This window comes from Orycteropus afer, unplaced genomic scaffold (assembly GCF_000298275.1).
Source record: "Orycteropus afer afer isolate SDZICR_OR568_19922 unplaced genomic scaffold, OryAfe1.0 scaffold00127, whole genome shotgun sequence".
NCBI lineage: Eukaryota > Metazoa > Chordata > Mammalia > Tubulidentata > Orycteropodidae > Orycteropus > Orycteropus afer.
Genome location: NW_006921714.1, coordinates 1,668,749 through 1,683,489, shown reverse-complemented (window position 1 = coordinate 1,683,489; position 14,741 = coordinate 1,668,749). Strand labels below are relative to the sequence as shown.

Genomic DNA, 14,741 nt, shown 5'->3' with positions numbered 1-14,741 from the left:
ATTAAAGGCAAATGACAGCTTGGAGGTAATCCTTTACAAAAACAGCACACCCTCCTCCATGACGCAGTGCATGCTCTGAACCAAAGATCTTTCTATGGTACTGTGTCCCCAATAAGAAGACTCCATGGTGTCTGGAAACAAGGGGTGGAAGCAGGGGTGGTCCCATTTATCATCATCCCAGTGACCCATTTGAGAAATTTGTTTTTATCCCTGCAGCTCTGGGCGCTGCAGTTTTAGGAGTCCTATTTCCCAAGTGGGAACATATCTACCAGAGGACACAGAAAGAAGGCCATGCTGCTTGGTCATTTTGGGCCCCTTGTGTTAAGGAGTCAGCTGGAAAGAAAAGGTATCACTAGCTTAATGGTAGGGCCTGAGGTTCACCCTACTAACTTTTCTCTTTCATGCTTCCCTCAGGAAAAGAGGCCCACTAGAATCCTAAAGGAGCTCCTCTTAGCATTTATAGGAAGGAATCTTTCTGACTGGCTTGAGGGGTGGACTGAGGTAGGTGCTATGGTGTGCTGCCTAGACCTCCTTCAAGACTGAGGACTTACAAGGAAAGGTTTATATATGGAAGGAAATTTTCTTTGTTGACTACCAGGGGCGGGAGGGAAGGGAACATTGTTAGGTAGAGAGAAGTATTGATTTGGGTGAATCAATGTACCAAATATGAGTGATCAACACAGTGGCATTGAGGAAGAGGAAGACATAAAGAGTGCATAGGAGGTGCAGACAACACAGATGAACCCTTTTGCACATACAGTACTGTGTTGTCAGTGAAGGCAAACATTGATCTATGGGTGGATAGATAGGTGCACAGGCTGAACTATTAGATATGTCTCTGCAGGGAGGAGTGTGCCCAAGACCACGTATAGGGTGGGTAGACAATGTTTCCACAAGTGTATTTGTATGATCTGTAAGAATTTCCAGGTAAATTAGAGCTGGCAAGGGACAAGGTTGTAGTCACTTCTTGGCCACAGCCAGCTACCCAGAGGAAGCAAGTAGTTGGACCTGTGGGCTCAGGACCATGGTCACAGGGGACATCAAGCTCAATTGGCATAACATACTACACAAAACATTGTTCCACATCCTACTTTGGCAAGTAGTGACTGGGATCTTAAAAGCCTGCAAGTGGCCATCTAGATGCAATGATGGTCTCTCCTTATCCAGAGAAAGAAGAATGAAGAAAACCAAAGATTTATGGAAACAATTAGATCAAGTGACTGATACACCATGAGATCCTCAGCCTATATGACTATGAGACCAGAAGAACTAGATGGTGCCTGGCTACCACTGTCAACCACTCAGAGGGGGATCTATGTAGGAGATCCTGGCTAGAATGGGAGAACAGTGTGGAACAAAGCTCAAAATAAAAAAAAATAATAATGGAAAAAAGGGGCCAGATTTGCTGGTCTGATAGAGTCTGATGAAACCCCTGAGACTATGGCCCCTAGCTTCCCTTCAGGTCTGGATTTGAACTCACTCCTGCGCTTCCAGCCAAACAAATGACAGGCATATGAGCTGAACATTTACATTAGGTAGATACCCTTTTTGGAGACATCAACCATGGGAGAATAGAAGGGCTGTGTATGCACAGGGAGATAGCTTGGGGGTCAGGAGTGCATGGGACACAGGGAAGAGGTGGCTATGGGTGGAAGTGGGAGGAGAGCTGTTGCATTGTGGGAGATGACAGTCAATGTCATTAGACAAAGTGTATGTGAACTGCTGTATGGAAGATGAATTTCCTCTGTAAACTTTCACCTGTATCACAATAAAACAAAACAAAACAGAAGTACCAAGGACTTATTCTCTAACTGCTGGGATTTCTATTGCTCACTCTTCAAGTTTACTGCTCCTTTCCTCTGTCTTCTGCATTCTGCAGTTAAACCCATCCACTGAATTTTTTTATTTCAGTTATTATATTTCAAGATAATTTGTAATTCATCATTGAACCATTTTTATTATGTTTGCTTTAAAATCATTGTCAGATAATTCCAATATCTGTATTATCTTGGTGTTGACATCTGTTGACTATCTTTTCTCACTCATTTTGTGATTTTTCTGGTTCTTGGTATGACGAGTGATTTTCAAATGCACTTTGGAAATTTGGGTATTATAAGACTCTGGATTTTATTTAAATCTTCTGTGGACACCACACTGGTGGGGGAAGACAGGTACTACCTCATTATGGCCAAGTGGGAATGAAAGTCTCGGTTTCCCCACCTGGCTTCCTTTGACACCCTGGGTGGGGGAAGTAGAGGTGCCTTGCCAGTGGCAGGTGGAGATAAGATTTCCATCTCCTCACTAGGCCTCTGATGACACTACTTTGCTTCCACTGTGGCCTCCACCAATACCAGAAGGAATAGGAGTAGAAATCTAGGATCCCCATCTGGCCTGCTCTGAAATCATGGTGTGGGGAGCAGGGATGAAAATTCCAGGTCACCACTTGATTGTCCAGCAGGGGTAGATTCCAGCAGGGGTAGAGAGTGACATCTCATCACAGTTGTGTAAGCACGCAAATCTAATCTTCCCGCTTGGCTTTTGCTGCTGGGGCTGGGGTGGGTTTGCAGTTCTTTTCCACGATGTTTGGCTGGAGTAAGGTAAAGTGGAAGAGAATAAAACTTATCTTTTGGATTGGTATGAGGACAAAATGAGATAACTTCTGCCAAATGCTCAGCACCGTATCTGACATAAAGTCAGCATCCAATCAACAATGCTCATGATGACGTAGGACGAGGAAGAGGACCAATAACAAAAATCCAATTCAGGATGAATTGTAAAGAAAATGTTAAGGTTTGCTTGCTGGGAGAAGAGGCAGCTTTGCATGAAGAGGGAGCTCTTTAGGACAGGGTTCACGGGACTATCAGTGAAGAGCTATGATTTCACTCCCAGGAGATCTGGGTTCTTCTCCCAACTCTACGCCATCCAATCATTAGGCTCAGAGAAGGAGCAATCCCTTCCTCTGGAGTGATGAAAAACATTTGGAACTGGAGCAACTACACTGCAAATGCACCAATGCCACCAAAATACTCCCTTTAAAGTGGTTAATTTCATGTTAAGTGAATTTCAGCTTAATTGAAAACAAAACAAAACAAAACCAAAAGGACTGGGTGAGAAGGCTCCTAAGGGTCTCCCAGGTCAGAGCTTCTCAGCTCAACATTTCTGTTTCCGTAGGCTTAGCTTTTCTGCTTTATATTCTTCACTGGGTCTGTCTTCATCATTTCTGAAGGTGCTGTGTGTACAGGACTCTTACATTATTAAAAAAAAAAAAAAAAAAGTTCTCTATCTCTGTCTCATCCTCATAATGTTCAAGGCCTTCATATATGAAGAAGGCCCACTGCCCTTGTCCCTATATGCACATTTTGATTCTTGGAATGTTATGTAACTAGAGTTGTTATAGTCCCAGAAGGCAGAACTGAAATGGCTTAGACAAGAGAAGCCAAATTTCATTATCTGGCTTAGGACGTTTCTCCAGCCACAACTCCAAGATGATGCTCATGTCCCCAATGGCCTTTAGGCTCATTTCCCATTTCCTTTTTCTCTGAGCACAATAAATGTCTGTTTAATTAGGCGCTTCCTCCCACCGCCCGTAATGAGCACTCATGTAATCTTAGTTAATAAAGTGAGGATTTATTAAATTCTCAGTTCTAATAAATACTCAGCCATTATTTTTGCAATGGGGCCCCAAGCCCTGGTAAAAATGAAATGGCTTACGTGCCCATTAAGAGAGAAAATGTTAATAAGCTGTGCTCTTCAGTAACAAAAGTAAGCCCCCACCACGCTGCTGCAGTTTAAAGGCCTGAAGGGGAATTTTGTTTTCTTACCACCTTAAGGTCCCACAAAGGGCCACAACCTAAAGAGGATCACACATGAAAAGAAAGAAGACCCCCCAAATCAGAGAAATATAAAAAGTAGAACACATGTTTATCCTATCCATGGCACTGCCCACTAATCTGCTCTGAAGAAGGTCCATCAAAAGGGAAGCTAGATACAGTCGAGCACATTTCCTCTCCTTTTCTGAAAGAGTGAGGCAGTGAAGTCAGTCAGAGGTCCAGGGAAAAACTAGGATCTTCAGGATTTTTATTTCTGGCAGAAGAACAGAGCTGCAGGGAAATCAAGGCTTAAGCAAAACCCACCGCTCTTATGCAGTTAACCCTGGGGCAAGATGAGTAAGGAATTAACACAACCTCTCAGGCTGCTTTGTGATTCATTTGAAAACGACTGATTTAAAGACTAAAGATATGGAGAAAGGCATTGAGGCTTCATGTTCACCAGAGCCTTGGGAGGTGCCTGTTGGTTGGAGCCAAGAAGATCCAATTTTAAAGTCGGACTTCAACCAAAACCAAACCAGTCGCTGCGGAGACGATTCTGCCTCATGGCAGCCCCATGTGTTCCAGAGTAGAACTGCACTCCACAGGGTTTGCATGGCTGTGACCTTTTGGAAGCAGATCACCAAGGCTTCCTTCCAAGGTGCCTCTCAGTGGGCTTGAACCACCAACCTTTCGGTTAGTAGCCTAGTGCTGAACTGTTAGCACCACCCAGGGACCACATTGGGCTTGAGCGGGCTAAAAAGAGCAGCTTCCAAAATGAACCAACCCAAGACACAGAGCTGAGCTGGTCCTTTGGATGACAATCCCTTCTTCCTCCACTCTTCCCCAGGACTCCATGTTCAGTATCCACTCCTTGTTTCTACCTGTCCCCACTTGTCTCTGCCAACCTGTTGTTCATTATTGCCAAGGCTCCTACACCCCCTGAGAATTCACTGTCCCGGGACAGCGTGCTGGTCTGGTGGGGGCAGCCATTGGCTGTTTCAAACAGCTGCTTCTGGAGGATGGCCAGTGAAACCTTGTTGGCTGCCAAGAAATCCTTCATGGAGATCATCTCTCCTGAGAGACGCCGCCCATCTGTGTCACTCTCCATCACCCCATCCGTTTCTATGGAGATGTTGCACTGGTTCTGGACACTGCCTGGCATGACCACGTTCCTCCGTGATTGGAAGAGTCTTCTTTGGCATTGCTGGCAGAACCTGCCATCCATTTTCCTCAGGATCCAGTTGACAGACTGTTTGATGAGGATGGAGATGACATTGAACAAGGAGTAGATGCAGCAGACACCCATGAGAATGAAAACAAAGTTGGCGAAGCGGTAGAGGTCTTGACTGTCATACTGAGCATTCTGGCTGCTGACGAGGTCCCCAAAACCAATGGTGCTGAAAGCCACAAAACAGAAGTAGAGTGAGTCGAAGTAGCTCCACCCTTCCATTGCGGTGTACATGGCGGATGCACAGCAGGAGATGATAACAGAGGCCATGCACAGAATCAGCATGACGTAGTACACAGAGGGTTTCCAACCAGCCAAACTATCCACCTGCAACTTCCTCGGGTCCTTTAGACTCTTCTGGTCCAGGACCCCTCTTCTCCGGAGCTGCCGCTGGTGGCACAATTTCATAATGTAGGCAATGACAGTGATCAGGCGCTCGAGGAAGAGGTTGAAGAACAAGATGGTGCTTGAGCATCCAATGAGGCCATAAAAGATCAGAAAGATTTTTCCTCCTACCGTTGCTGGAGTCGTCATCCCAAACCCTGCAGGAGACAAAAATCAGAGGAGAGAGGAGTGAGGGAGGCCCTTGCTGTGAGTGGGTTCAGGGTTTTGGTTTTGATGGCTGGCAAAGTACCTAAAGAGACAGTTTCAAAGGTGGAAACAACCCCAGTGCCCATTAGCAGATGGACAAACACAATGTGGCATATACATACAGTGGAGTATTTTTCAGGTATTAAGAGAAATGAAGTTCTGATGAACCTTGAAAACACTGTGAGTGAAGTAAGCCAGACCCAAAAGGACAAATATTGTCTGTTTCCACTTTTATGAAATATTTAGAAGAGTATATCCCCTGAAGATTGGTGGTAACCAGGGGTTGGGAGGAGTGGGGAATGGGGAGTTAGAAAAAAGGAAAGAATTTCATGAAATCGCTTAGTGATTTCTTTCTAGGAATGAGAAGGACAATTCCCCTTTCTTCTTCTTCTTCTTCTTTTTTTTTTTTAAATAATATTTTATTGTGTTTTGAGTGAAACTTTACACAGCAAGTTAGGTTCCCATTTGACAATATCCATACAACTTGTTCAGTGACATTATTTATATTTTTCACAATGTGTCAACATTCTTTTTAATTGTTCTGGTTCTTCCATTTCCAGTACTCTAGTCTCCCTGCCCCCTTATCTCCTCATCTTTGCTTTAGGGCAAATGTTGTTGACCTTTTGGTCTCATACAGATGGTTTTTCAGTAGAGCACTATACTTACGGGTAATATCATTTGTATGCCACTCTGCTATTTAGCTAAAAGGTGATCTCAGAGGTCTCACTTCCTTTTGACAACACAGGGGTGTTCAGAGCTGGGCTGCCGAAAGCTGATGTGCTGCCATTGTGCAAATTAGAAAATGACACCTCTTCCTCCGAGTGGATACAGCCATCAAAAATGGCTTGGTGGTGACAGCATGGGCTGTATTTCAACCTTCGTTCCCTCTGCTAGATGTCCTTGAACAGTACACAACCTGAACAACTGTACTTGACAGACCTCATTCAGAGAGATAAGGAAAGATCCTACAAAGGAAAGTCTTCTACAGACTCATCTGAATTTCATTTCTTCTACAAACATGTAATGAGCTCCATTCCAGGAAATAAGCAGAGAAACCAAACTCACTGCCGTCAAGTTGATCCGACTCATAGCGACCCTTCCTTGGGTTTCTGAGGTGGTATCTCTATGAACGTAGATTGTCCAATCTTCCTTCTGAGGAGTGGCTGGTAGGTTTGAACCACCAGCCTTCTGGTTAGCAGTCAAATGCCTTAGACACTATGCTACCAGAGCTCCTAATTCCAGGAAAAGGGGATATCTTTGTAGAGAAGACAGATGTGGTCCCTGCCCTCCTGGAGTTCTACTCCAGCAAGGTGATGACTGTATTGTGGGATATGTATTGTGCTGGAAAAGATTCAGGGTCTTGTGGGAGCTCGTAAGAGGGGAAGTCATCCTGGACCTTGGTGACCTTCTACCTATCTACACGGGCTAGTTACCAAGATTACTAGTTGTAGACCAATGAAGTCACTAAGAAAAACAAGAAAGAGAGAAGAAGGTAATGGTCGATTCAGTATTTCTCACCAGGAAAAATGAGGGGCAACCCACCACAGGCAGGTGGACGTCTTCCCACCAAACAATTCAGTAAACATGAGGAGGCTGATTTGTTTGAGGGGATGGGCTTCAAATTCCCTGTGAATACAAACACTATTAACAAAGTAAGTACTATGCATGCCTCACTGGGCTTGGTTTCTTATTCAAATCAAACCTCCTTATATCCGTTTTTTTTATTTACTTTCTAGTTCAGTTTCCTATCTTGGGCTCCATTGTTTGGGATCTCAAGAACTCACCCATTATTCTTTTTCCTGATAAAAATAAGGCCCTGTTGGTCCTGAAGCCAATGCCTTTTCTTACTGCCTCAGCTTGCCAGTGGCTGCTTCTCCATATACCCTGGGAAGTGTGGTCAGATCAGACCTGGTGATTTGTGTACTTCTGGGATCACTCCTGGTATCCTCAGGTCAAGCTAGGGGACCATCTTTCACAAACATCTAGATGTGCAGACTGCCTTACCATTTCATTTTCCAATTAAATTCAATTTTCCTTTCTCAGCACAGTAGTCTACAAAACAAGGAGCTGTATTAGGAAAGAAAGTTAAAAGCATATAACCAAGAAAGAGACTGGAGGAACATACTGAGTTTAGCTCTTTAGCTGGATGGGATGGAGTGGGGTAGACAGGATGATTTGGGAGGGAAAGGGCAAGGGACAGGGAATGAAAGTGAACCCCTGAAAAATTATTCCATCAAGAGTTATAGTTGTGACTCATAAGAGTAGAGAGGAAATCAGACCATCAACTCTTTCATGGGAATTCTCATTTTCAAAATTTAACCCTCTTGTCCCCCGCTACTCCTCTTGGCAGTGTAGGTTCTTATTCATTAGATTTCTTCATTAGGTAAAGAAATACTTTTTCTTTGCTGTGCTTTCTTGTGTTAGTATCTTCAATTCTTATTCACAAGTTCAAGCTGAAATAAAATGGTGGAAGTGGAGAATTGAGAAAAAAAATTATAGAGTTTAATGACTGGGCTGAGAGCAATGTCTTTTTCTATCCAGGTTGAAGGCTACTGGAGAGTAACCAAGGTGATGAGTAATTATCTCCTGATTATACTTTGAGCACACCATCATGAAAGACCAATTGCTAGACAAGAACATCATGTTTGGTAAAACAGAAGTCAGAGAAAATGAGGGAAATCTTCTAAGAGATGGGTCGACACAACAGCCACAATGATGATGATCTGAAACATACTAGTGACTGTGAGGGTGATGAGGACTGGGCAGTGAGTGGTTCCTTCTGTTCAACATAAAGTGGCCATGAGTTGGAGCAGACTTGCCAGCAACTAACAACAATAACGAGGAAGTTGTGGTCATCTCTACTTGCTCTCTGAAATTCTGGAACCAGGAAAGCTTGCAAATGCCTCCCTACTAAGAAAACGGAAAGCTGCATTCCTGTCCCAAAGTAACAAGGTCAGAGGACACAGAAGCCTCAAGGGCAGCCAGCTTGGCCTCAGAGTCAAGATGCAGCCTCCTGGGGGTGAGGGGTGGGAGAAGGGTGTCTCCAGCATTTTCCTAGTTAAAATATTTGTGCTTAATCACCCTTGCATTAGTCATCTGAGCTTCTGCCATGGGAACAGATAAGCGGGAAGCTCTTCCTGAGGTTGGAAATGTTCAAGCAGAGGTTGGACTTGTAGTGTCCAACTGGAGGAAGGCCCAGGGTTTGGGCTTGAGAGTCTCTCAAATTCTCAGATGTGTTGTTTCCATCTTTCTTGACCACCAACTGTATGTGGGCCCAGGGCATGAATGGATCACAGCCTATTCCTACAAGGTTTTTCCTGGGTCTTGTTAGGAAAGCCAGGTGTAATGGATGCAACTTGGTAAGAACAAGGCAAGTTCACATGCAGCTGAGAGCTGCAGTCGGCATCTACTGTTTTTGCTAGCCCAGCTCCATCGCTCCCATTTTCCCTGGGGAACCATCTCTTCTCCACTGGATTCAGTCTTAATGGGGATACCAATCAAGATGTCTCACCATTACTCAGCCAAGGAGTGGAAAGGTGATCAATCCAACCCTCTTATTTCTCTCAGCATTTTGAATTCTGGATCATCTAAGTGATAAGACTACGTAACTAGAAATTTGAGAAAGGAGAAGTCACCTGACTTCCTTTTATGACAAAACTTGTCAATATCACTTTGAACACTACACACCTGTGACTAAGAAAGATGAAGCACTTGCTCTTTGGAGCCAAGAAGCTTCGGAAGAAGCTAAGAGCCCCGTTTATGTGGAGCTACAAGTTGCCAGGCTTAGATGGGCTAAGAAGAAAAGCTTGGTGATCTATTTCTGAAAATTGGCCAATGAATCTCCATGGAACCCAATAGAATATTGTCCAATATAGTACTGGAAGAGGAGCCTCCTCGGTTGGAAGGCACTCAGGATAGAGTGGCCACCACAATGGACTGGAGCAGACCAGTGATCTTGAAGATGGGGTAGGATCATTCTGTTGTATGTAAGGTTGCCATAAGGAACTGACTCCATGGCAACTAACAACAACAACAACACATTACTATTATATTTCTTCTTTGGGCACTTCAAGTTGAACCACCAACGGAAGAGCAGATCTGAGTTAAAAGATTCATGACTCAGTACTCAGCAAACAGTACCTCTTTAGGGTGCTCTTAGCTGGTGAGAAAAAGGCTTTCAAATTCAAGCACCTAACTGGGACTCTTATGCACTGCTGGTGGAAGTATCAACTGGTAAAACCACTTTGGTTTGGGTAAATATCTTCTAGTCTGTTCTATTCTTTCCTTCTCCACTCCATTTTCCAGAAAAATGAATATATAGTAGCACTTCTTGGAATTTTCAGCCTCAGACTGAAAATTACCCAAATTCCCATCACTAGCAGAATGGATATCCTGTGGTACATTCACACAATGAAATACCACACAATCATAAGAAGGAATAACCTACAGCCACATGCAATACAGGTGGATTTCACAAATATATTGCCGAACAACAAAAAAATGAGTATCTACTGCAGAATTCCTATTATATAACATGTAAAGCAGGCCAAACAAATCTAAGCTGTTAGAAGTCAGGAAAAACCCTAAGGTGCTGGTGACCTGAATTGGGCAGGAGGGGGTTTCTGGGGGCCTGGTCATATTCTTGATCAAGGTGCTGGTTACACAGATGCATTCACTTTGTGGAAGTTCAGTGAGCTGGACGTTTATTGCATGTGCATTTTTGTGTATGCATCACACTTCAGTATAAATGCAAAATGCAAACACTTTACCATCGATTCGGACCCGACTCATAGTGACTACTCCTTGGGTTTCTGAGGCAGTATCACTACGGAAGTAGATTGCCCAACCTTCCTTCTGAGGAGTGGCTGGTAGGTTTGAGCTGCCAGCCTTCTGGTTAGCAGTTAAACGCCTTAGGTACTATGCCACCAGAGCTCCCACACTTCAATACAATGTCAAAAAAAAAAAAAAAAGTATCTAAACAAGGGGGCTGCTTTGGGACAGCTATGAGTGGGAGGGGCTCTCCCAGCAGAAGTCCAGTGAGCAAGCCCTGGGCTTCTTAGCAGGGAGCACCTGGTGCAAAACGCTTGTTCCCTGGCTCCTAGATTCAGGAAAGGTCTGGATACCAGGGCTCTACAAAGCACCAAGTATTGCTGTTCTCTTCAGGGGAAACAAAGAATGGAGACAACACTCAGAAAAGGGGGAAAACATTTATCTGGACCATTTACTGACCTGACAGTATTCCAAAAACTAGGTGAAGTAGCATAGTGCCTAAGGCACTTGACTGCTAACCAGAAGGCTGGCGGTTCAAACCCACCAGCCACTCCTCGGAAGGAAGGTTGGGCATTCCTACTTCCGTAGTGATACTGCCTCGGAAACCCAAGGAGGGGTCGCTATGAGTCGGGGCTGATTCGATGGCAAATAACAACAACATAACAAGGTGAAGTAAATGAAAATGGGGAAGTCCCATGTATAATTGGAAATGTGTGTGGGAGTGTGTGCAGTAACCAGCAATCAAAAGAGAATTTTCTCATGTAGCATCATTTCATTTAGACAAATGTTTTCTTTTCCAAAATCTCCCTTTTCCGTCCCAGAGGTGATTTAATTATTATGATTATCTTTAACTTCCATCCAACCTCTCCCTGTTGCCTTGCACCTATTAGTTTTCTTTTGTCTGACTGGATTTACCAACTCTTTATATATTCATGTAGGTGGGATCATGTAATGTCTGTCTTTTGTATCTGGCTTATTTCACTTAGCACAATGTTTTCAAAGTCTAATGATCTACTCTTGGAAAGCAGAACAACAGAAGTTGTTACAGCATCACTCACAGCCACAAGGCGATAGCAATCATCTATTGAGTACCTCGTAAGTTCAAGGCCCTGCCCTAAGTGTTGTGGGAACACAAAGATAACCTAAACAAGGCCCTTGATCTCAAGGAGACCAGCATCCAGGGCTGGGACAGATAAGCTGCTACTTACAAAATACAGAGAGCCAAGCGCCAAAAGAAAAGCACAGTGGAGTTATCTAGGCTTCCAGGTACCAAATGCAGCTTTGCTTTGGGATTTGGGCTGAGTAATTTGGGCACATTGGGATGGTAAGCAAATTGTTACAATGAGTGAGACTTCTAATGATTTGCTGACCTATTCCAGATATTTAAAGTTTCTATATTCTTTTTTGTTTGGGTTTAAATAAGCATTCAACTTTATTAAAGATGGAACAACCCATGGCTTTTGATACCTACCACATTTGATTGGTCATGGCTGTCTCTTTAATCAACATAAATAACAGAAAATGGCACGAGTGGTGGTATTCATGGAAGCTATAGGAGATAGCCTCCTAACGTTTGCAATCAAAAGGATTTCTATAGCTTCTGTAACTCTCAGAGCTTCAAAGTGTGCAAGGAAACCATGCAGGCTTTTTCGTAGAGGCCCTCCTTTCGAGCCCCATAATGCTGAGCAGTCAGGATGCCTTGGATTGGGACTAATGAACCTCAGGGTCCTCCCACTGGAGGAAAAGAACACAGGCATTATCAAAGGCCCACGCGGGCTGTGAGCTTCTCAATGACTCTTCACAACCGTGCTGATGTTGTCAGGTGCCGTTACTTGGCTCTGACTCATAGCGACCCCATGCACAACAGAGCAGGGCACTGCCTGGTCCTGTGCCATCCTCACAATCATTGCTGTGTTTGAGCTCATTGTCGCAGCCACTGTGCCAACCCATCTCATTGAGGGTCTTCCTCTTTTCTGCTGATCCTCTACTTTACCAAGCATGATGTCCTTCTCCAGGGACTGGTCCTTCCTGATAACTCGTCCAAAGTAAGTGAGATGAAGTCTTGCTGTCCTGATTTCTAAGGAGCATTCTGGCTGTACTTCTTCCAAGACAGACTTGTTCATTCTTCTGGCAGGCTGTGGCATATTCAATAATCTTTTCCAACACTACAATTCAAAGGCATAGATTTGTCTTTGGTCTTCTGTATTCCTTACAGGGTTGCTATGAGTTGGCATCCACTCCACGGCAATGGATCACAATTATGCTAGGAGGGGAGTATTAATTAATTACCAGACTGATGGTCCCATTTGATGATGAGGAACAGATGCATATGGAAGCTGAGTAACTTGCCTACAGTCATGAAGCCAGAAATAACGGAGTGGAATTAGAACCTAGCTTTGTCTTGCAGTGGCGTCACTAGGGTTGGTGTCATCTAGTGTGGCAACTCGTACTGTCACCCCTCCCCCATGGACCTCCTCCTGTACCAGACCAGACAGTATCCTTAGTAATGTTTAGCATCAACTTTAATCATAGAATACTATGTGAAAATGTAATTGTAAATTGCTTAAATGTAGTATTTCTTAGATCACATGAATACTAACAACAAAATTGTTTTGCAAAATCTTTCTACATTGAATTGCAAAACTATTAGTTATAACATTATTAGTAACTAAGGGGAAGATTTTCTAAAATTTTTCTCCTTTCCCTTTAATTACTAATGCATTCTCAAAAAAGTTATGGATATCAGCTCACAAATACTACTTACTACAATATCAGAGCTAAAACAATAAAAATTTGACAAAATCAGCAACTATACAAATACTAAAAAAAAAACAAACCAAACTCACTGCCATTGAGTCAGCTCCAACTCATAGCGACCCCTCCTTGGGTTTCTGAGGCAGTATCACTACAGAAGCAGATTTCCCAATCTTCTTTCCGAAGAGTGGCTGGTGGGTTTGAACTACCAGCCTTCTGGTTAGCAGTCAAGTGATTTAGGCACTACGCTACCAGAGCTCCTATACAAACACTGTTGTTGTTGTTGTTATGTGCCGTCGAGTTGGACCCGACTCATAGTGACCCCTCCTTGGGTTGCCGAGGCAGTATCACTACGGAAGTAGATTGCCCCATCTTCCTTCTGAGGAGCGGCTGGTGGGTTTGAACCGCCAGCCTTCTGGTTAGCAGTCAAACGCCTTAGGCACTGTGCTACCAGAGCTCCTATACAAACACTAGCAGCAACGAAAATAGCATATATTTGAAGTGAGTGCAGACAAAACCATGTGATTCAAAGAGTCATTGTAATTGGGTAACAATGACAGCTCTGACCTGAGCACACTAGAATGTTCAAAAACTAAATAGGCATGCAGTTTTAGCCTTGTAGGTATACTGATACATGTAAGCTGGGCTTTGAAAAATGTTTTTGCTGTGATAACTAACTACAGGGATATTTTTATAAAAAATAATACCTTTCTTCTGAAACACTGTCCAAAAATTTGATAGACAGTCATTTTGGTGCTACTGCCTGTGACAGTGCCACCCAGTGTGGTCTGTGGCCCCAAACACCCCCTAGTGACACCACTATTATCTTGTCTTCCAGGCCTGTGCTCTTCCCACTTGGCCATACTAACTCAGTGTAAGCCACTAACAAATGTACAAGTCACACATGGAATTGAGGGAAAGAAATTAACCAAGCATCTATGTGCAGACACTCAGACTATAGTGGTCCCCAAATCTCACAGCAAATTCAGGGGACTGGCTGGCATCAAAGGCTAAAACCCAACAGTCTTCACTTACTGAGATATGTGTCAGAATGTATGTGTGTTTCTTCCAATGAATAATATAATTAAATCAGTTAAAATTGTTATGCCCCATGCATTTTGGTCTCCATATAGTTCATAGGCACACAGACAAACTGATTGTCACAGACGGTATGTTTCAAATATACATTTATTCCCAGTGCTTCAAGCCTGTGGCCCTTTGATTTGCATCAACCCCTGAGTCTGGGACCCAGGGCATGTGAGGTTGTCTTGGAGCCAATGTAGTTGGTCTGGCAGTGTACTGTGTTCTACTTGAACCATTTCAGACCTGTGTTAATGTGACTGTAACCCCTGCACAGCTCCCAGGAACAAACTATGCTCCCTGGTGTTCTTGGGGCTAGTAGTGATGCTCCCAGGGACTGCCAGAGGCCCAGTCAACTGAGATGGAGCCCTTGCATGGGATCATTAAGACAATAGATCTCCCATCCTTTGATGTATATGCTGTCAACTACATATTCTCTTACAAAATTTAATGAAGATAAACATTTTACAAGCTTTGTATTGTATTTTAAAAACATACAGAAAGATAGA

General features: G+C 43.6%; 1 protein-coding gene across 1 annotated transcript in view; it reads right to left on the bottom strand.

Moving 5' to 3' along the window:
- Positions 1-4,686: 4,686 nt before the first annotated feature.
- Positions 4,687-14,741, bottom strand: part of KCNK13 (potassium two pore domain channel subfamily K member 13) — a 150,532-nt gene continuing 140,477 nt past the window's right edge. The window contains exon 2 of the mRNA XM_007944487.1: positions 4,687-5,579. Coding sequence (XP_007942678.1) covers positions 4,687-5,579 — 893 coding nt within the window. The remainder of the gene's footprint in view (positions 5,580-14,741) is intronic.